This window comes from Telopea speciosissima, chromosome 4 (genome assembly GCF_018873765.1).
Source record: "Telopea speciosissima isolate NSW1024214 ecotype Mountain lineage chromosome 4, Tspe_v1, whole genome shotgun sequence".
NCBI classification, from domain to species: Eukaryota; Viridiplantae; Streptophyta; class Magnoliopsida; order Proteales; family Proteaceae; genus Telopea; species Telopea speciosissima.
Window position 1 is genome coordinate 61,934,562 of NC_057919.1, and position 24,377 is coordinate 61,958,938.

The 24,377-nt window shown below is 41.9% G+C and overlaps 1 protein-coding gene across 1 annotated transcript in view; it reads left to right on the forward strand.

The window, feature by feature from the left end:
• Window positions 1-24,377, forward strand: part of LOC122657850 (coiled-coil domain-containing protein SCD2-like) — a 67,787-nt gene that overhangs the window by 32,702 nt on the left and 10,708 nt on the right. The window contains exons 11-12 of the mRNA XM_043852645.1: window positions 20,220-20,333; window positions 20,877-20,998. Of these exons, the coding sequence (XP_043708580.1) occupies window positions 20,220-20,333; window positions 20,877-20,998 (236 nt within the window). The remainder of the gene's footprint in view (window positions 1-20,219; window positions 20,334-20,876; window positions 20,999-24,377) is intronic.

A 24,377-nucleotide genomic window follows, 5' to 3' on the forward strand; every position in this document is an offset into this window, starting at 1 on the left:
ATTAGAGGGGAAGTCCTCATAGGTAGGTAGTGTGTCATGTATTTCCACCCTCTTACCATTCCTCAACACTCTAACCGACTGGACTTGTTCTTTACCCCTCCCTATTTGAGCACTATTGGGGTTTCCAATAGGTTGGCTTGGTAGTTGGCCAGTCTCTCTCTTATTGAAGGCTTCAGCAAGTTGACCAATCTGGGTCTCCAGCTTGTTGATAGAGTGAGTGTGGGAGTGCAATAATTGGTCATTGATTCCCATTTTCTGCTCAATACCTTTCAGCACCTTCATTACCTCACTCTCAAATGATGGGGTATGTTGAGGTTGAGAGTAAGGTTGTTGTTGTCTACCCCTATAGGCATTAGGTTGGGCATTGAACAGTGGCCTAAAGGGTGGATTAGGAGGGGTTTTCCAAGAAAAATTGGGGTGATTTCGCCATCCCGGATTATAGGTGTTGGAAAATGGGTCATTACCCGGGTTGGCAAAACCCTGAGCAGCTTGTACCTTTTCCTGGATCAATTCAGGATATTGTCCTGCTAAATAACAATCGGTCACATAGTGATTCGGGTCAGCACAGAGGGCACAAGCTTCAGCTTGCTCAGGTGGAGAAAATCCCCTTGAGATTGATGGGGGTTGGGCAGGTCCTCCGGACAGCAGGTAGTCCATTTTTTTTGACAGCAAGTCAACCTGTGCCTTTATGCCAGCACTCTGGTTGATCTCATAGAGTCCACCTTTTTTCGGTTGCCCAAGCGTGGGGACGTCAGTCCTTGAGGCTGAAGCTTTGTGTTGGGAGTTTTCACTCAGGGTCTCAAAAAGATCCCATGCTTCATTCTCGCTCTTATGCATAAACGTTCCTCCACAAGAGGCATCCACCATCTGACGATACTGGTCACTAAGACCATCATAGAAGCACTGTACCAATTGCCATTTTGGTACAGCATGGTGGGGGCATTTCCGAAGTAGTTCCTTCAGTCTTTCCCAATACTCATGAAATTCTTCACCACTATTCTGGGAGAAGGTGGCGACGGCCCTTCTAATGGTATTGGTTTGGCCTATTGGGAAAAGCTTCTTCAGAAACTGCTGTTGCATTTCCGCCCATGTGGTTACTTGTGCAGAATCCAAGGAATGCAGCCAATGCTTGGCTTTATCCTTGAGGGAAAATGGAAATAGCAACAATTTTAGGGCGTCCTCTGAGAGGTTTTGGATTTTTACTATAGAGCAAATTTCCAAAAACTCATCCAGGTGCTTATAGGGCTCTTCATTCTGACGTCCATAGAACGATGGCAGCATCTGGATAATGCTTGATTTGATTTCATAATGTGCAGCCGCAATTGTAGGTAGCCTAATGCCGGTTTGGGGTTGGTATGCAGTTGGAGTGAAATGATCACTCAGTGGCCTGGCCTGTGGGTTTGCCTCGTCACCCATCCTAATATGGTGTCTAATCCTCCTACAAGTATGTTCAATTTCGGGGTCAAAATCTAATAGGTCAGGTCAGGCTGAGCGCATACTAAGCATACAACGACCAAACTAAACTAAGCTGGGGCCGAGCATACAAGTGTATCAACCTAGCTATCGGGGTCCAAACGTAGTAAGTGTAGGGTCGAATGTCCTAATGTGGGACCGATCAAAATAGGGCAACTAAGCTCACAGGACCGCACATACAAGGATAACCTATACTAAAAGAAAAAGAAAATTACAAAAGTGGTACAGAAAAATTACAGAATTAAATTAAAATGAAAATTACACATGTAAATTAAAACTAAAATTAAAACTATCCTTAAAAAAAAATTAAAAGTTTAAACTACCCTAAATAAAATGAAATCCTAAACTAGCGCAGATCCAAGTGTACCAAGGTCAATCCTAAAGTGGTTTGGGACCGAATCATACAAGGCTGAAATTAGCTACTAAAAGAAAAATAAAGAGAAAAGTTAGAGAATATCACAGAGGCTATCCGGACTGCATCGGTGTCTTTTTGAAAGAACCAAATCCAGCTGAACCGCATCCCCTCTTAAACAACCTCCAACGATTCAATACCTACAGCAAAAAATAAAACGTGAGTCTATCACTAATACTAAAGACAAATTTAGAATGAATAGTAAATTAAGCTATGTTAACACAAAAAAATAAATCAAAATTAATGCTACTGTAGGCTGTTAAACTAAGAGATGCAAAAATCTAAAATACCTAAAACGAAAATCAGAAATAAAGATTAAAGCAAGCTATTGAAAGAACATTAAAAGACTCGATAAAACTCTAGCAATCGTGCTCTAGTTCCCCGGCAACGGCGCCAAAATTTGATCGAGGCGTTGAACCAATCAAAAATAAACCTAACTAAACACTAATACAGTGGAAAGTACGGGTATCGAACTACCGGGAACAGTGGCTAAGTTGCATGAAATTAAATCAAGTCTAAGATGAAACTAAAAACGCAAATTAATTAATTTAAAGCTAACACTAGCAACTGATTAAAGCGAATAGAAGATGGTGAGAAAATACTGCTTTTAGGTTGAATCAACTTTAATTCAGATTCATCATTCAATCTCTCTCATATTCGGCTCATGGCGACTACAAGCCCCATGACAACCACAGAAAATAGAGTCCCTTCTAGGTATAAAGTATCTTGGCGAAATTGTCGTCCAATCGCTACAATGAATCGAAAGTTCAAAGAACTCGGGTACGCACAATCCACTCAGGTATACCGTATCATCGATACGACCACATGAATCAATTCAATACTATTGCTTGGTAGGTGAAATTGAATCACAGAAACAAATTACCCTAACTAGATGTAAACATGATTACACAAAAATCACAATGAGATGCCTAAGTCTTTTCCAAGCAATCAATAAGAAAAGAGAATGACTAATTAAATCATCCTTAAAGTATCATCTTCCCAAAAACAGCAGCAAGTTTAGTTACTCATTTAACATAAATGAAATAAAGAGAAGTTAGGGATACAAGCCAAAGAATTAGAGGGAAGAAGAGAGTAGAAGCAATGGCAGCAATGGCGATTCAGGTGTGTAAAGGTGCTGGATGGTGGCGATGGTAGTGTTCAGTTTTAGAGAAGAAGGAAAAAGGAGAAGAAGAGAGGAGAATCGATTTGTGTTAATCTGTTATGTCTCAACAAGAGACAAACATGCTTATATTGAAAAGAATGATAAATTACAGAGGGGCCCCTGGCCTTATACAAATAACAGAAAACACATAAAACTAAATGGGGTTATGTACAAGAATACCCCTTAAACTAAACTCCTATTCTTAACACTCTCCCTCCAGCTGGGTGGTATATGTCATACATACCCAGCTTGTCCAATAAACAGTCAAAGTGATGAGTGCTAAGTCCTTTAGTGAAGATATCAACCACTTGTTCATTTATCTTCACAAACGGGGTGCAGATGGTCTTTGACTCGATCTTTTCCTTAATAAAATGTCTATCAACCTCAACATGCTTAGTCCTTTCATGCTGCACTGAGTTGTGGGCAATACTTATGGCTGCCTTATTGTCACAATATAAACTCATAGGTTCAACAGTCTCAAATCCCAATTCTTGAACAAGTCTCTTTAGCCACAAGATTTCACACACTCCGTGAGCCATGGCTCTAAATTCTACCTCAGCGCTTGACCTAGCCACCACAGGTTGCTTCTTACTTCGCCAAGTAACCCGATTTCCACCAACAAAAGTACAAGACTAAGTGGATCGTCGATCGAAATAGATCTAGCCCAATCAAGATCAGTGTATGATTCAATCCTCAGTGACCATTCCTAGAGAAGAGAAGGCCTTTTCCAGGACATGATTTTAAATATCTGAGGATTCTATAAACTGCATCAAGATGACCCATTTTTTGTGCATGCATAAACTGACTTACCACACTGACAGCATAGGCTATGTCAGGTCGGGTAAGGGAAAGATAGATTAGCTTGCCTACTAATCTCTGATATTTTTCAGCATCTACAAGAGGTTCACCACAATCTTCTCCTAGTTTGTGGTTCTGATCAATTGGGGAGGAGACTGGCTTACACCCTAAGTACCCTGTCTCTGTAAGTAGATCAAGGACAAACTTTCTCTGACAAACATTGATACCTTGCTTGGATCTTGAAACTTCAATCCCCAGAAAATACTTCAATGGACCAAGATCCTTGATCTCAAACTGCCGAGCCAAGTAAAGTTTAAGCTTTGAGATTTTAGCCTCGTTGTTTCCCATGACTACAATGTCATCAACATATACAATTAGGGCTGTAATATTGCTACCCTTCCTTTATATAAACAAGGTGTGATCGGCTTGACTTTGAGTATATCCATTCTATAGGATAGCTTGTCTAAACCTCTCAAACCAAGCCTTAGGAGATTGTTTAAGTCCATAAAGAGCCTTCCTACAACGACACACTTTTTCATTGCTACTAGGATGCTTGAACCCAGGAGGGGAATGCATGTAGACTTCTTCTTCTAAGTCACCATGTAAGAAAGCATTCTTTACATCAAGCTGGTATAATGGCCAATCAAGATTTGCAGCCATTGAGAGGAGTACCCGAATGGAGTTATGCTTGGCCACTGGAGCAAAGGTTTCCTGATAATCAATGCCATACACTTGGGTATAGCCTTTAGCAACCAGCCTTGCCTTATACCTCTCTACAGTACCATCAGACTTGAACTTGACTGTGAATACCCATCTGCATCCAACAGGAACTCTCCCCTTTGGAAGTTCAACAAGATCCCAAGTGTGGTTCTTCTCAAGGGCCACCATCTCGGTATTCATTGCCCCTCTCCATTTCGGACCAGCCATAGCCTCTACTACATTCTTAGGTATAGAGATGGAGGAGATAGCCACTGTAAAGGCAACACCTGTAGGAGAGATAGAATCATAGGAGACAAACTTGGCAATGGGATTAGTTCAAGCTCGAGTTCCTTTGCGGTGAGCAATAGGAAGATCTAAGTCTGAGGATGGAAGAGTAGAGGAAGGTATACCTGTTTCAATGGATGGAGGCTTAGGATGAGGAGACGAAGAAGGATTTTGGCAGGTCTTCTTTATAGGAAGCCATGGAGGAGGATTTCTCTTGTCCTTTGTATAAACAAGTAGTTCCCCTTGTTCTCTGTTTACCTGTGCACTTGGAGACTCCCCCTCAACAACAGTATCCTCTAGACTTTTCTTTCCCTTGTCAAGCTGAAATGGGGAAATAGGAACGAAAGAGGAGGATGGAAAGGATACAAACTCAGGAGCCTCTTCAACCTCACCACCACAACACTCCCCCTAAAGAGGTGACAGAAAAAAAGGAATGGTTTCAAAGAAAGAAACATCTTTGGAGATAAGCCACCGACGGGTAGAAGGGTGGTAACAAGTGTATCCCTTGGAGGTAGAGGAATACCCAAGAAAGAGGCACTTCAAGGACTTAGGATCCAATTTAGTGCGGACAGATTTGCTAATATGGACATAGCATATGCAACCAAAGACCCTTGGGGGAAGAGAGAAAGAAGAAGAAAGTGAGGGTAAGACCTCAAGAGGTACTTTGAAGTTCAAGACACTGGAGGGCATATGATTGATAAGAAAGATCGTAGTGAGTAAGGCATCGGACCAAAAAGTTTTTGGAACATGCATTGTAAACCAAAGGGATCGGGCTACTTCCAGCAGGTGGCGGTTTTTTCTTTCAGCAACCCCATTTTGTTGAGGGGTATCAACACAAGCCACCTGATGGATAATGCCATGGTCAGAAAAAAAGGTCTTCAAACCCCCATACATATACTCTCCACCTTTATCAGAACGGACAATCTGAATACGAGTTTGGAACTGAGAATACACCAACTCATAAAAGTTTTGAAAAGCAGCATAAACATCACTCTTTTGTTTCAAGAGATAAACCCAAGTAACGCGAGAGAAGTCATCAATAAAGGAGACAAAGTAGCAGAAGCCACGTAAAGAAGTAACAGGGGAAGGACCCCAAACATCAGTATGAACAAGGTGAAAAGGGGAAACAGATCTATTACTAGAAGATGGATAAACTGTCTTACAACTTTTTGCAAAAAGACAAGGTTCACAATGAAAAACATGATTGACAAGAAAAGATGTAAATAAATGTGGCAACATTTTTCGCATAACAGAAAAAGAAGGATGTCCCAAACGCTGATGCCAAAGCAAAATATCCACCTGTGTACGTCCGCCATGTTGCCCACACACATAAGATTGAGCTGTTGTCACAAGGGAAGCACAAATGTCCAGAACATATAATCCATCAGTCTCACGTCCACTGCCAATCACCCTCTTCGTCACCAAATCCTGAAACAAACAATGAGTAGGAAAAAAGGTGACAAAGCAATTCAAGGACTTAGTCAATTGGCTAACAGAAAGAAGATTAGTAGCAAAGTTAGGAACATGAAAGACAGACTGCAAAGGGATAAGTGGAGTAACTTGGACATCTCCCTTCCCCGAGATGGAAGAAAGAGAACCATCAGCAAATTTCACCTTATCTTTTCCCGAACAAACAGTGTAGGAATTAAAGAGCTTAGACCTACCAGTCATGTGATCGGTGGCCCCCGAGTCAATGACCTAGGGAGTGGGGGTAGAAGAGGTAGAGACCTGTAGAGCAGTGGATGTAGTGGGAGCAGCAGAGGGGGATCCATCCAAGTGTGCTACAATCCGACGAAAAGCTGCTATGTCTTCTTTAGAGAGGGATGATGATGACTCAGACTCATGAACCCCAACATGGGCTTTAGGCCCATTCTTCTTCGGCCCTTTCTGTCCTCCAGATGCAGCAGAGGGTGGTTTCCAATGAAGATCCCAACAAAACTCCTTCTTATGCCCAGACTTGCCACAATAGTCACAGGAAAAACGGCCTTTACCAGCCCCCTTGGTGAAGGGAGGACGATCCTATGGAGTGGATGAAACAAGAGCAGAACGCTCAACAGTAGTAGTCTCCATAGCACTTCAGCGGGTCTCCTCACTCTGTACATAACCACACACCTCCTCCAGGGAGGGAAGACTTGGTCGGCCAAGTATCTGTACCCTTATGGGTTCAAACTCAGAGTTAAGACCTCCAAGAAGGAATAGGACCCTCTCCTTCTCAAACAACTGATGCACTTTAGGCTCATCAACAGGACACAACTGGAGATCTCTGTAGTGATCATACTCCTCCCAAAGTCCCACAACAAGGCTGTAGTACTCAAAGATACTTTTGTCACCCTGGCGTAGGCTAACAATTTGTTGGAGAAGTTGATAAACCTTTGTAGAGTCCCCCACTCTATCATAAATACGAGCCACACTATCCCAAATATCTTTGGCTGTCTCCTTGCTCATAAACCTTCTTCCAATTTCCGGCTTCATTGAAAAAATGAGCCAAGTCATCATAAGGGAGTTCTCAGTTTCCCATTTGGAGTAACCTGGATCAGCAGAGGAAGGGGCTTTAAAGCTTCCAGATATATATCCCAACTTCCCCCTACTCCGAAGAATGAGCTTCATTGACCGTGACCAGTCCAAGTAATTAGTATTGTCAAGCTTGACAATGGGAAGAACATTTGGATTGTCATATGAAGGGGTAATAGGCAAGGCTGCCGCAACAGTGGGGAGTTCAGATGCTTCAACAGACTTTTCACCCATTGTGGCTTCAATGCAAACAGAAAAAACACTTGGGAAAAGTAACAAACAGCAAGCAAGAATAGTAGGTCCCCAAGAAGCAGCAGAAAAAAACAGGGGAAAAAACAGTCCAAAAACACTTGAAATGACTTGTAGAACTTCACACAAGCATCAAACAGCAGCGGAGTACAAAGAAACAATCTTCCTTACCAAAAAACGATAGCAGGTGGCCTAAAAAACCTCCCAAACAAAGCTCTATTGGAGAGCAAAGGCCAATCTGAACTCTGGCTGGCGGAAAAACAGGGCAGAATAGCCCAGTCCAAGATTCACTCCTGTCCCTTGGATACTTCCAGATGACTTGAGAAGACACAATGGGAAGAAATGAGACCTCCAAACGAAACTAAAGCCCCTGGTTGCTCTCCATTTGGGTTAGAAACAAGGGAGAACCAGGTCTGAGAAGAAGCTTAGGTTTGAGTTCGAACTCCAGCAGCAGCCAAGAGGAGAACCCAACTCTTAGCCTGCTAAACTCTCTTCCAACACCTTCAAACTCCAGGAACATTAAGCTCTGATACCATGTTCAGTTTTAGAGAAGAAGGAAAAAGGAGAAGAAGAGAGGAGAATCGATTTGTGTTAATCTGTTATGTCTCAACAAGAGACAAACATGCTTATATTAAAAAGAATGATAAATTACAGAGAGGCCCCTGGCCTTATACAAATAACAGAAAACATATAAAACTAAATGGGGTTATGTACAAGAATACCCCTTGAACTAAACTCCTATTCTTAACAGGTAGATGCTCTTCCTCTTCATCTTCTTCTTCTTCTTCTTCTTCTTCTTCAAGCCTTCTTATCCCCAAAATCGAGAACTAAAAAAAAACCCACACAGCCAAGAACGATCCCTTTTATTTTCTTTTCCTCTTTTTTTTAATAGAACCCTTCCCAAAAACGTCTCTAGCAACTTCACCAATCCCAGCCAAAATCGTCCCCTCTCTCTATCCATTCCTTTGCTGTATTTATTTTTATTCCCTTATTACCCTCTTTCCCTTATCTTCATTCCCCCATTTATGGAAGCAAAAGGGGTAGAATAGGAAAACCGTGTGAGGGAGTTGAGAAGGGGATCTTTGATTGTATCCTTAACAAATCACGATTCCTTTCTTGTGAGAATCCTCTCTCAACTTGCCTTCTTAAGAAACAAATCCAGCCAAAAACGTTTAATGAGAAAGGAGTTGGAGAGGTGTGAGATGAGTGGTCAAGATTGAGTTAGAGAGGGAGTGAGAACATGATTGGAGATGAATAGGGAGAGAAATATACGACTTGGATCCTCTCATATGTATTCAAATTACAGCCATACCCCCTACTTTGCCATAATCCATTTTTAGGCCATAATCCCTCCTTCCTTGAACCGAATTGACTCAACCCAAGAATTAAATGTTAACCATTTAATTTTGCTGATGCAATGAGTCCAATATCGACGTTTCTTGAGAAATTTCCTCTTTGTCAAATTACGATAATGCCCTTGAGATGGCGATTTGCACACATGCAGACCCTTGGCCTAGCTAGTATTGAACATCCAAAATTGGCTAAGGGGCTGATTTTATCACTGATTCATGCTTTTCTCCTTCCAGGCCTGCAATCATAGAAATCACATAGCAGTATCAAATCCTTCATAAATATTCAAATAACAATAGTAAGTAAATAGTGATTTCTATCTAAGATTACAACCCAATCACATTTGAGGGGGTTTTTGTGCATTCACAGTTGAAACCCACAGAGACAGACGAGACTGGTCGAAATTTCGACCATGTCTCGTTGAGTTGAGGCTTTTATATCAAGTGCATGGTAACAGTTTCGACCGATATGAGATTTTGGACCGACATCTCGGCGAGATGATGCCGAGATTTCAAGTGAAACCTTGCTGATTCCCTAACTCCCCTGTGGTATCGACTCAATAACACAAAAAACGAGGGAAAAACCAAGATCTCGGCAAGACCTCTGTGAATTAATGGAGAAAAAGAAGAAGAAGAAGAAGAGAAAACGAGAGAGAAGAGAGAAGTCGAGAATGTGACTTGGGGAGCCACACGATGTGTGTGTCTCTCCTCTGAACTTCAAATATATATCTGTCCACTTAAGCGTAAAATAGGAAAACAAATAAAAATTAAAAGAAATAACTTAAACACCTAAAACTACCAATCTACCCTCTCACATCTATTCTCGGTATTAGCCATCTGCGCTAATACCAAGTAACGATAACACTCCCCCTCAAGCTGGAGCATATATGTCAATCATGCCCAGCTTGTTACAAATATAATCCACTCTTGCACTTCTCAAAGACTTTGTGAACACATCTGCAAATTGTTCTCCTGTGCGAACATGACCAGGAGAAATTACACCTTGTTGTAACTTTTCTCGAACAAAATGGCAGTCAACCTCAATGTGTTTCGTCCTTTCATGAAACACTGGATTTGAATCAATATGGACAGCAGCCTGAATATCACACCACAATTTCATTGGAGCATCATCAACAAAACCAAGTTCAGTCATTAATTGCTTTACCCACATCAACTCATAAGTAACATGTGCCTTAGCCCTGTACTCTGATTCTGCACTGGACCGAGCAACAACTGTCTGTTTCTTACTCTTCCAGGACACCAAATTTCCACCAACAAATACACAATAACCTGTAGTGGATCACCTATCAACCGGAGACCCAGCCCACTCACCATCTGAAAAACCTGTTATCCGCCCATGGCCATGATCACTGTAGAGAAGACCACGTCTAGGCGCCTTTTTAAGATAGCGTAAAATATGCATAACAATCTCCCAATGAGATGTCCGAGGAGCAAACAAGAACTGGCTCACCACACTAACAGGAAATGCTATGTCAGGTCTGGTCACTGTGAGATAGTTCAATTTTCCAACAAGCCTTCGATACTTCTCTGGATCACCTAAGATTTCACCATCCTCTGCAACAAGTTTTAAATTGGGATCCATAGGAGTATGTAAAGGTTTAGAACCTAGCATTCCTGTCTCTGACAAAAGATCAAGAACATACTTCCACTGTGAGAGCGAAATCCCTTTCTTTGACTGAGCAACTTCCACACCCAAAAAATATTTCAACTTTCCCAGGTCCTTGGTCTGAAATTTCTGCTGCAAATGTGTCTTCAATTTATCAATCCCAGAAACATCATCTCCTATAATAACTATATCATCAACATACACCACAAGAAACAATTTTCCAACCTCAGAGCAACGGAAAAATACAGAATGATCACTATCACACCGTGTCAGCCCAAACTCTAACACAACTTCAGTGAATCTGCCAAACCAGGCTCTAGGGGACTGTTTCAACCCATATAGAGACTTCTTCAATTTACACACCAAGCCAGACTCCCCTTGAGCAACAAACCCAGGAGGTTGCTCCATATAAACCTCTTCTTGCAAGTCACCATGTAAGAAGGCATTCTTGACATCCAGCTGATAGAAAGGCCAACGATAAGTAGCAGCCAGGGAGATCAAAATACGAACAGAAGTAAGTTTTGCCACATGTGAAAAAGTATCCAAGTAATCCACACCATACACCTGGGCATAACCCTTGGCTACTAGGCGCGCTTTCAAGCGAGCCAAAGATCCATCAGGATTCACCTTTACCACATACACCCAGCGACAACCAATAGCAGTCTTCCCTGAAGGTAAGGGAACAAGATCCCAAGTCTGATTTTCATCTAATGCCAATAATTCCTCATCCATAGCAGCCTTCCAACCTGGACTAGACAATGCCTCTGCGACAGACTTAGGAACAGGATGGTTCTCAACAGTATGTAAACAAGAAGAAAAAGTGGAAGATAAACCATCATAAGAAACAAAGTTAGAAATAGGGTGTTGGGTACAAGCCCTAACCCCTTTACGACGAGCAATAGGAATATCAAGATCTGAAGAAGATTCCAAAGGAGGAGGAAGATTACCTATTGCAGGATCTGCCAGCAAAGAAGGAGATGGTGTAGGAGTCGATGTCGCAGGGGACCAAGCACATACTTTCCATTGGTGACGTTGAAACACACTGGGTTGAGGTGCCGGTAATGAGGCAGCCTGCGGAGCATGGTGAACAGTAGACCGAACAACAGTAATAGGAATATCATCATCCAAGTCAGACACAGCATGGGAAGAATGAACAAACGGTGTAGACTCAAAGAAAGAAACATCAGCGGTAACAAAGTATTTTCGCAAGTCAAAAGAGTAACAGCGGTAACCCTTCTGAGTGCGAGAATAACCAACGAACATGCATTTGAGAGCCTTGGGATCCAACTTGGAGACACCAGGACGATGATCATGAATAAAGCAAACACTACCAAACATACGAGGTGGCAAAACAAACAAAGGTGCAGAAGGAAACAACAAAGAAAAGGAAATAGCACCACGTAAAACCGAAGAAGGCATACGATTAATGAGATAGGATGAGGTTAAAACAGCATCAGCCCAAAAAGATTTTGCTATGTTCATTTCAAACAATAAACAACGAGTAACCTCCATCAAATGTCTATTTTTCCTCTTGGCCACACCATTTTGTTGTGGGGTGTAAGCATAAGAGGACTGATGAATAATGCCACGCTGAGTCATAAATTCAGCAAAAGGAGTAGAAAAGTACTCTTTAGCATTATCACTACGAAGAACACGCAAAGGATATGAAAATTGATTATTCACTTCATTCACAAATGCACAGAAAATAGAAAATAACTCAGAACGCTGTTTCATTAAGTAGATCCAGGTAACCCTGGAATAGTCATCAACAAAAGTTACAAAATAACGAAAACCCAAAGTGGAAATGACAGGACACGGAAGATGCAGCAAAAAAAATATTATAGTCGATCCCCTCAAAGAAATCCCTGACAAAGTCAATACAGATAGCAGAGACAGCAGCAATCGAACCTTCAATCAAAACCCTGACAAACCCTTCACTTCATCGAAAAACCCCTTCAAATATTCTTCAGACAACGAGACAGACCTAGTTCTTAACTTAAATCATGAACTAGTCTCTAAACAGTCCCACAAACAACTCCAAAATACAGCATAGGGTGCTGCACCCCTTCAAGCAGAAAATAGAAGAAACCACAGGTCTTTAAACCCTAAAAAAAAATAGAGCTGCAATTGAATGTTGCAGATAATAGAAGCAAAAATCTTCGAAGGTTGTAGCAGACCTTACAGCTCTGATACCATGTGAATTAATGGAGAAAAAGAAGAAGAAGAAGAGAAAACGAGAGAGAAGAGAGAAGTCGAGAATGTGACTTGGGGAGCCACACGATGTGTGTGTCTCTCCTCTAAACTTCAAATATATATCTGTCCACTTAAGGGTAAAACAGGAAAACAAATAAAAATTAAAAGAAATAACTTAAACACCTAAAACTACCAATCTACCCTCTCACGTCTATTCTCGGTATTAGCCATCTGCGCTAATAGTTGAGTTTCAGATTAGGGAAACAATGGAGAAGGAAGGAAGATGTTAGAGAAGAAGGAGACAAGAGAGGGAAGAAGAGAGAGTTACGGTTGAAAGTTGTGTGTGTTAGAGAGACTTCTCCAACCCACCTATATTGCTCAAATAGAATTACTAAAAGTATTACAATCACCTCCCTAGGGAGGTAAAAGGTAAAAAGACATAAAAAGTTAAAAATACATAATAAGGGAACTAGTTAGAAGTCTAGTTCCTGAACTACCCTTGATACATATTTACTATCAACTCTAACACTCCCCCTCAAGCTGGAGAATATATATCATGCATTCCCAGCTTGCTTAGAAGGATATTAAACTGAGGAGAGCCAAGAGCTTTGGTGAGGATATCTGCCAACTGATCACCAGTCTTCACAAAGGGAGTACAAATGCAGCCAGAGTCTATCTTCTCCTTGATGAAGTGTCTATCAACCTCTATGTGCTTGGTTCGGTCATGTTGAACAGGATTGTGGGCAATCCTAATGGCTGCCTTGTTATCACAGTAGTCTCATAGGACCTTCAGTGTCAAATCCCAGTTCCTAAACAAGTCTTCTCAACCATATAAGTTCACATACTCCATGGGCCATAGCTCTAAATTCTGCCTCTGCGCTGGATCTAGCTACAACATGCTGTTTTTTGCTTCTCCATGTAACCAAATTACCCCCTACAAAGGTGCAATAACCGGAAGTGGATCTCCTGTCTGTAATGGAGCCAGCCCAATCAACATCTGTGAAACCTTCCACTTTCAAGTGGTTGTGTCTGGCATACAACAATCCTTTCCCTGGAGAAGACTTCAAATATCTAAGAATATGGTACACGGCATCCAAGTGGCTACTTTTGGGAGCATGCATGAATTGGCTCACTACTCCCACTGCATAGGAGATATCTAGACGTGTCATGGCAAGATAGATAAGCTTCCCCACTAGCCTTTGGTACTTTCCCGCATCAACTAGAGAAGAACCACAATCTTCTCCTAGTTTATGATTTTGCTCAATAGGAGAATTGGCTGGTTTGCGGCCCAACATTCCTGTCTCTGTCAACAAGTCAAGAACAAACTTCCGTTGACATATATTAATTCCTTTCTTGGTCCTTGATACTTCAATGCCTAAGAAATACTTCAAGGGACCCAAGTCTTTAATTTCAAACTGTCGTGCCAAGTAACTCTTCAGGTTATCTATCTCAACTATATCATCTCCTGTGACCACAATATCATCAACATAAACAATAAAGGTTGTAATGGTACCATGGCCCCTCTTAGTAAAGAGAGTATGATCAGCCAGCTCGGGAATATCCATTCTTCGAACGGCCTGCGAAAGCGCTCAAACCATGCCTTTAGTGATTGTTTGAGACCATATAATGCCTTCGAGGAGACACACCTTCCCTTCACTGATGGCATTTTGAAGCCTGGAGGAGTTTGCATGTACACTTCCTCTTCCAAATCCCTATGGAGAAAGGCATTCTTCACATCCAACTGGTATAATGGCCATTCTTTATTGGCAGCCAATGACAAAAGAACTCTAATTGAGTTGTGTTTGGCAACCAGAGCAAATGTCTCCTGATAGTCAATTCCATAGACTTGACTGTATCCCTTAGCCACCAACCTTGCTTTGTATCTCTCAACACTCCCATCAGATTTGTACTTGATTGTGTAGACCCATCTGCATCCAACAAGGACACGTCCCTTAGGAAGATCCACCAGTTGCCAAGTACCATTCTTCTCAAGTGCCATCATTTCCTCAAACATAGCTTGTCTCCACTTTGGGTCAGACATAGCATCAATAACATTTTTGGGAGTAGAAGCAGCAGAGAGGGCAGTAACAAAGGCAAGACCTGTAGGAGAAAGAGCATCATAGGAAACAAACTGAGCTATAGGATTAGTATAAGCTCTTTTCCCTTTGCGAACAGCAATCGGGAGGTCTAAATCACATAAAGAAGGAGAAGGGTGATCACCTGAGCTAGAAGAGTGGATCTCAGGTTGTGGATCTGGATCCAAAGAGGACTCTTGGTAGGTCTTCTTTCTTTCATTATGCAAGCCTTCACCTTTTCTGTATGTAATGTGGTAATCTTTCTCCTTACTAGGACCACTGGCAGTTCTGTCAACCACCGAATCAGTATGCACATCAACCAGATTCACAGACTTCCCAATGTCAAACATAAAGGGAGATATAGGTAGTGGGTAATAGAGAGAATCAGCAGCCTGTTCATTCCCACAATTCTCCCCCTGAAGAGGATGCTGAAATGGGGCAAAAAAAGGAACAGATTTAAGGAAGGTGACATCTTTGGAGGTGAAGCACCGGCGAGAAGAAGCATGGTAGCACCGGTAACCTTTAGAAGTAGAAGAGTAGCAAAGAAAAAGACACTTGAGGGCTTTGGGATCAAGTTTTGTGCGATGTGATTTGTTAACATGCACATAACAAACACAGCCAAAGATTTTAGGAGGAAGAGAGAAAGCATAAACCTATGGAGATAAGATGTCTAAGGGAGATTTGAAACCAAGAAGTTTGGTTGGCATGCGATTGATGAGGAAAGAAGCAGTGAGAAGAGCAACCGACCAAAAAGTCTTGGGAACATGCATACCAAACAAGAGACTATGGGTGACCTCCAATAAATGGCAATTTTTCCTCTCAGCAATCCCATTTTGTTGGGGTGTGTCAACACAAGCTAACTGATGGAGAATGCCATTCTTAGTAAAGAAAGCTTGGAGACCACTAAACATATATTCTCCCCCTTTATCAGACGGGACAACTTTGATATGAGTATCAAACTGAGTAAGGATCATTTGATAAAAATTCTGAAATGCCTCACAAACATCACTCTTATTTTTCAGAAGAACAGTCCAAGTGGCACGAGAAAAATCATCAACAAAAGAGACAAAGTAACGAAAGCCAAATAAAGAAGTAGTGGGAGAAGGTCCCCAAACATCAGTATGTATAATATGGAAAGGAGCAGCAGTTCTATTACCATGATATAGATAAGAGGAGCGACAATGTTTGGCCAACATACATGGTTCACATTCAAAAACATAGGAAGATGCAACAGAAGAAAATAAGTGAGGTAAATGTTTCCTCATTACAACAAAAGATGGATGGCCTAGACGCCGATGCCATAACATAATAGAATCCGCTGAACTATCGTCATCACGTCCACACACATAGGATCGAGTCAGGTACACCAGATAAAAAAGGTAAAGGCCTTTCTCCTCACGTCCGCTACCAATAATCCTCTTCGTCACCAAATCCTAAAAGAGATAGTGAGAAGGAAAAAAGGTGACACAACAGTTGAGGGATTTAGTCAAGTGACTTATAGATAAAAGGTTAACAGCAAGGTTAGGAACATGAAGAACTGAGGTAAGGGAAATAGAGGAGGTAACGAGGGATACTACCTTTACCGGATATCGAGGAAAGGGATCCATCAGCTATCCCGACTTTATCCTTACCAGAGCAAATGGTATAGGAATCATAAGTAGAGGACATACCAGTCATGTGGTCAATGGCACCAGAGTCAATGACCCAAGATCGGGCTGCAGAGAGGCCGAGCGGAGACGGCAAGGCCGAGGACGAAGATGAGCTGGCCACGGTAGATGCAGTGAGATGTACTCAATCGGGATATAATCCGGCGGATCGTGTCAACCAAGATAGGATCATCCTGTGGAGCATCTCGCTCGGTCGTCACGGAGCGAGCTTCGAGCTCCCCTCTACGACCACCACGACTACGTGTGCTAGGGGGCGACCATGAAGAGACCAACACCTATCCTGGTGTGCCCAGCTTCTCCCACAGTGCTCACATTTAAACCTCGTCTCTCCTAACTCCACCGGCACCAATTGTCTCTACTACACTGGCTGCCTCACGATTGGGCCCTCGCCTCTACTACCTTCACGGGTGTCTCGAAAAGAACTGGAATTGAGAGTGACTTGTCATGAGATGATGCGATGTGGAGTCCATAGTGACACGGCGAAGTTTCCTCACTCAGTAGGTAACTACACCTTACTAAGAGATGGAAGAGGAGATCGGCCTAAGAGTTGGAGCCGGATGGGTTCATAGTCCGGGTTCGACCACGAATGCACCACCAAGTAAAGTGAACACCCGCTCCCTTTCAAAGGTCCGATACACCTTCGCTTCGTCCGCCGGGTTAGTCAAATGGAGGTCCCGGTAGTGGTCATATTCTTCCAAAAGACTAAGGAAGGCATTATAGTACTCAGAGATAGTTCTGTCCCCTTGCCTCATGGAATGAATCTTTTGGTGCAGCTGATACACTTTGCGAGTCACCCACTCTGCATAGGCCCGAGAGACACTGTCCCATGGCCTTGCAGTCTCCTTTCTTATAAATCTTCTCCCAATCTCAGGCTTCATGGAGAAGATCAACCATGTCATGATCGTAGAGTTCTCGTCTCCCATTTCTCATAAGTAGGTGCATTCGGCTCTGGAGGCTTGATAGCACTGTGATGTACCCAAGCTTCCCTTTGCTCCTAAGGGAAAGCTTCACGGAATGTGACCAGTCCAAGTAATTTGTCTCATCAAGTTTCACAAAGGAAAGCTGAAACTGTGTGCTTTCATAGGCAAATTGAGGAGAAGGGACAGGCTGTGATTCAGCTATACCAGGTCCCGAAATCTCAGAATCAGCCATTGTTCAAGTGGGGAGTACACACTCTACCCAAATAATAAAAAAAACTTCCAAACAGGTCTGATAAAACAGAACCAGCAAGTAAAGGCAGCCTGTAGAGGCTCAAGTAAAGGAAAAAACAGGAAAAAGGGGCTTCACCCTAGCATTCACCAAGAAATAACATATCTGAAACAATCTCAAGGCCCTCACACAGGCTGATGTTAAACATTTCTCAGCAAAGGCAGCAATACATAGCAGTCCAGAAACAAGAGGAGCAGAGAAATTGCAGTCCCGATATTACCTGGGCAGAAACAGAGATTCCACGAAAGAGAGTACTGCTCAAGCAGTAGTGGAAGATTGAAACCAAGGCCAGATGGGATGAAAAGAACACCCTTGGGCGATTCTATGGAGCCATTCCAAGGCTGAAACCAAGGCCGAGAGAGAGAGAACCAAGGGCTCAAACTTGAAGCTGGCGGTAATAGTTGCAGGTGATGGAATGGCTTCAAAACTTCATAATAGCTTCAACCAAGCTCAAAGAACACCTCCAAACAGCTGAGTAGGTTATTTCCAACCTATTTCATACTTCTATACCACAGATTTTTTACATTGGTAGCTTCTCTTTGAAACCCTTTGAATCCTAGGATTCCAAAGAGAAGAAAAGAATAGAGAAGAGCAACCAAATACGACTCTCAAACCAACCTGCTCTGATACCAAGTTGAGTTTCAGATTAGGGAAACAATGGAGAAGGAAGGAAGATGTTAGAGAAGAAGGAGACAAGAGAGGGAAGAAGAGAGAGTTACGGTTGAAAGTTGTGTGTGTTAGAGAGACTTCTCCAACCCACCTATATTGCTCAAATAGAATTACTAAAAGTATTACAATCACCTCCCTCGGGAGGTAAAAGGTAAAAAGACATAAAAAGTTAAAAATACATAATAAGGGAACTAGTTAGAACTCTAGTTCCTGAACTGCCCCTGATACATATTTACTATCAACTCTAACACTAGTACCAAGTCACGATAACAACCTCAAACCATGGTTGGGCAGGGCCTGAATAACATACACATGCACTCACAAATCCATGTTCATGTAAACACTATTTACACACACACTCACACTCACATATTGGTACATGCATCATACGTATGAATGCTATGCAGTACATATTCAAAGGGTATTTGAACTAGCAGGTTGGTTATGGTCCCTGTTAGGGTTGAGTTTACGCTAATGGAAGCATAAGGTTATGGAACTAAGGGTTGGTGTTATGCAACTAAGGTAAGTTGAAAGACATGTTGAAAACTGAAGTTGACTGTGTAGGGAATTTTTATTTGGCTGAAAGTTGTTCCTTGTGGGTGATGATGGATCTAAGTTTCATTCTCAGACATCAAGAGTCTTCACCCACGAAAATAAAATCTCAAATCTTAATGGAATTACAAGAAAATAAGGGGTGGGATCCTATCAGCCAAGAAAGAATTGCAGTCTAGATTCTTAATAGTTCAATTTGTGGTGGGGGCTTGAAGGTGATGGAACTATGGAAGGGGAACGGGCTGTCTGTTCCTTGGGTTATTTTGGGCTCCTTTGGATTGTCTTGTTTTTTTTTTTCTTTCTGGTTGCAATCTTCTCTTTCCTCCTATAAATTTTTCTGTCATTGTCTGTTAAAAAAAACCTCAATTTCTTTCAAAATAAATGTCCATTACTCTACACATTATTCTTTCTTTAACATTTTATAAAAAATTGGAAATCCGAACTCCTAATCTGTACTTGGACATTATGAAACTCCTTATTAGATAAAACTCTAACAAATGGAATATACTTCTTAGTCTAAACAACTTCCTGGATTATAGGGATTCAAATGGTTGCATGGACAGCTAGATTGGCCTCTCATAAGAGCCTTGAGCCACTTTCACGAAGGTAATAGAAGCCCTTATTGAGGGCCCATTGGAGGCCTAACCACAGGCCCATAAGGTAGCCAAACTGGTGATCCATCAAAAGTCCATTAGGGAGTAAACTCAATGTTTTATAGCATCCATTGGTATATAGAATACACATTTGTGGGCTAACCAAACACTAGATAATAGGCTGCATTAGGCCCATGCTCAGCTTGGCCAGACCAAACCCATCTCATCTGCATTCTACACCGTTGTCTGAAACATATCTTTGGCTTGTAGTTCTTAATCTACATGCATTTATGTCCAGATAACTTTTTCTCTCCTTATTGAACACATCTTAAAGCTAATTATCATGAATGTGATCATCAAGCTATACTCCTGAGTATCCGCCAGAGACCCTGCCAGGACAGCCATAGAAATAGGCACATTTTGACTTTTGGGGCCTTGATTCTGCCCTTTTGCGGTCCTCCTCTGCGTAGGCTGGTAGACCGCCCCCCCCCCCCTTCTCTTTTCTCATTTCATCTCTCCCCCCCCCCCTCTCTTTCTTTTCCTCTTCTCTTTCTCTCTTGGGGTTCGGTAATATAATTATTTACCAAAAAAAAAAGCTATACTCCTGACTTTAATATTTATATATCAAACAATTATCATTCGTACATCCATACCATTTTCTGATGCTTAGTGATCCTTGTATTGTTCTCTTGTTAGGTATTCATGCAGAGATTGCTGCAGAAAAGTATGAGTTTTGGTCATCCTTAGCCCCTCTTCCTCTTGAAGTTGTATTATCCGCTGGGCAGAAAGCCAAAGAGGAAAGCTCAGTAGGTTAGATTTCAATTAACATCATATACATGAGAATTTTATTTTATGAGTATTCCAAATTTCCATCGCCAAACTTTGATACTATGATTTTTATGTGCTTTTTTATATTAAAAAAAATTAATCTGTTTCCTTAGACTCTGTTTGTTTTAACAGAAAATATTTTACAGGAATCACTTAAAAGCAAAAGAAAATTATAGTAGTAAAAAAATGAAATTATTTTATTGAAATACAATAAAATTTTTGGAAAATGACATCCTGTTAACTGGATTTTGTTTTTCTAGAAAACGTGGTGACATCCTAGTCCATAACACCATTGCTGCCCGTGGAGGACACAAACCCCATCATAGTGCTGGATTCTTGTCCTCAATCAATTTTGCCTAGATATTGGTGTCATTTACATTAAGAGAAAAGAAGACAAATGGCTAAGAAATACAAAATAAATTTTATAAGGGAAGACGATTTTCGAGAAAAAAAAATCCAGTAAAACAAACGGAGCCTTAATGTCTCATTTTTAGATTCTTACAAAAAAAATTGTCTCAATTACAGAGAAAAATGATGTAGAGGAAAGGGATGAAGTTCCACGTGACTTGAATGAACTATCTGGAGAGGGAAATATTGAAAGCATGCTTTTAGTTGAAAAAGGAATGCGGGAGCTGGCTTCACTAAAGGTTTTTGTCATTTCCTTTCATTTGACGTACTACCTTTTTTCAACCTGTATTGTTTATTATTATTGTTAACAAAACCAGAATGCTGAGAATGCTTGAATGATCGATTGTGATCAGTCAAGCCCTTTATATATATGAAGGTAAATAATGAAAAAGGACAAAAATACCCCTGCCATAGTCGACATAACTAGGCAGTAAGTAAAACAGCTTAAAACATAAGATAAATAGACCCAAAAGACCAGAATACCTTGGGGGTTTACATTATTCAACACTCCCCCTCAAGTTGGAGCAAAGATGTCAATCATGCCCAACTTGACTAGATTAGGATGAAAAGTCTTTCCAGGCAGGCCCTTGGTAATACAAATCTGCCCATCTTCTAACTTCTCCTTGATGAAATGCCTTTCCACTTCAACATGCTTGGTATGGTCATGCTGTACCGGGTTGTGTGCTATGCTGATTGCCGCCTTGTTATCACAGTATAGTAGCATAGGAAGTCGAATAGGAATACCCAGGTCTTATAGCAGCCCTTTAAGCCAAAGTAACTCACAAATCCCTTGTGCCATAGCTCGAAACTCAGCCTCGGCACTAGAACGAGCAACTACATTTTGCTTCTTGCTACGCCAAGTGACAAGATTTCCACCTACAAAGGAGCAATACCCAGAAATAGATTTCCGATCTGCTGAACCAGCCCAATCAGCATCGGTGTATGCTTCTATCCGTAGGTGACCATGTGAAGACAAAAGAATACCTTTTCTGGGGGCTGACTTCAAATAGTGAAGAATGCGAAGCACAACCTCCATATGAGAGGTGTAGGGATCATGCATAAACTGACTTACAGCACTCACAAGAACAAAGAATAACCGGACGAGTGTGTGAAAGGTAAATCAGCTTCCCTACAAGTCTTTAGTACCGGCCTTTATCAACAGGCTCATCCTCTTTTTCCCTGAGTCGAATCGTGGGATCCATAGGAGTATCTGAAGGGTGACAGCCTAGCAAACCAGTTTCAGCCAACAAGTCTAGGACATACTTCCTTTGGGAGAGAAATATTCCCTTCGAAGATCTGGCCACTTCAATCCCAAGAAAATACCTCAGTTTCCCTAGATCCTTAATCTCAAATTCTTGGCCAAGAAAGGTCTTCAACCGTCTGATCTCATCACCATCATTACCCGTAACCACTATGTCATCAACATAGACTATAAGAACAGTGAGTTTTTCACCAACTCTCTTGATAAAGAGAGTGTGATCAGCATTACTCTGCTTATAGCCCATAGAAATCATGGTCTTATGGAATCGACCAAACCATGCCCTGGGTGACTGTTTCAGCCCATACAGTGCCCGCTTCAGCTTGCACACTTTTCCTTTATTTCTGTCACAAGAGAACCCTGGTGGGATGTCCATATATACCTCTTCCTCCAATGCTCCATTTAGGAAGGCATTTTTTACATCTAGCTGCTGCAAATCCCAACCAAGGTTGACTGTACATGATAACAACACACAAACTGTATTCAACTTTGCAATAAGTGCAAAGGTCTCCTGATAATTAATGCCGTATGTCTGAATAAAGCCCTTGGCCACTAGTCGTGCCTTATACCTATCCACAGTGCCATCCACCTTCTGTTTTACCACAAATACCCATTTACATCCAACGGTTTTCTTCCCAGGTGGAAGGACTACAAGCTCCCATGTGTCATTTTTCTTTAAAGCCTCCATTTCTTCCATCATGGCTGCCTTCCACTTTCCATCTGATAGAGCTTCCTGCCAATTGTTAGGAACATGGACAGAAGAAAGGGAAGAAATAAAAGCACGAAATGATGGGGAAAGGGAGTCATATGAAACAACATGAGCTATGGGATGCTGAGTACAAGACCTGACACCTTTGCGAAGGGCAATAGGTAACTCAGGAGAAGGAACATTTCCAGGTGGAGAGGCAGGTTCTGGATCCAAGTTCAGCAATTAGATGGGCACTGGAGCAACAGTTGATTGAACCTGCTTGTGTTTCCTTGCATAGGTCTTTGTATTACTTGCATCAATCCGCCTCTGAAATTCACTAATGGTTCTCTGGACAGGAGTCTGGGCTGGAGTAGTTTGCTCCCCGTGAATGGAGGTTGTCTCCCCTTGCACAGGAACCTCTCCCCCTGACTCAGGGGAAGGATAAGGACTAGGCTGAGGAGGCGGAAGAGAAGTAGGTTGCACAGGTTCAGACTCATTATAAACATACTGGAGAGGAGGAGGAGAGTCCATAGTCAACACATCTTCACAAACACTCTCCCCTTGAAGAGGTAGGGACACATAGTAAGAGACACTCTCATGAAACACAACATCCATGCTGACAAAAGTCCTGCGGGATGGAGGGTGATAGCACTTGTACCCCTTCTGAATAGCAGAGTACCCTAAGAAAATGCAACGAAGGCTGCGTGGGTCAAGTTTGCCAGGGGACTTTGTATCCCGGGCACAGCAAACGTAGCCAAAAACCTTAGGGGGAACAACAAAGGAGGAAGAGCCAAGTAACAGCTCAGCAGGGGGTTTGGAATTAAGGACCCGACTGGGCAGCCTATTAATCAAATAAGCTGCAGTAAGGACAGCATCCCCCCCCAATAAGTGGAAGGGACATGACGGGCGAACAAAAGGGCCCGAGCAACCTCCAAGAGGTGGCGGTTCTTCCTCTCAGCCACACCATTTTGGGCTGGAGTATCAACACAGCTGGTCTGATGGAGGATACCATGGGCAGCCAAGTATTGTTGGAACTGACCTTCCAAATATTCTCGCCCATTATCACTCCGTAAGATCTGAACAGTGGCATTATATTGAGTCTTAACCAACTGGTGGAAGTGCTGAAAGCACGAAAAAACTTCACTTTTGGTGTGCATAAGGTAGACCCAAGTGAACCTAGAGTAGCAATCAATAAAGGTAACATACCACCGATGACCCGAAATAGACACTTTTCTACTAGGACCCCACACATCAGAATGAACAACATGAAATAAAGAAGAAGATCGTCTATTAGAAACAGGATAATTTGAACGTGTCTGTTTGGCCAAAACACAAGACTCACAAAAGAAATCTCCTTTATTACAAGTAGTACTTAATGCTGGAAATAAAGTAGATAGGGTACCTAAAGGGGGATGTCCTAGTCTAGAGTGCCATATATGTAATTCAGAGGAAAAGGATGCTGATGAACAAAGCCTAGAAGGTAAAGCCTGAGTAGGTGCAGGATCTCCATCAAGCAAGTACAAACCGCCATGCACTTTACCTGATCCAATCGTCTTCCCCGAGTCCAGTTCCTGAAAAACACAATGAGTAGGAAAGAAGGTCACTTTACAGTTCAAAGATTTGGTGATACTGCTAATGGAGAGAAGGTTAGTGGTAAACTTGGGAATATGCA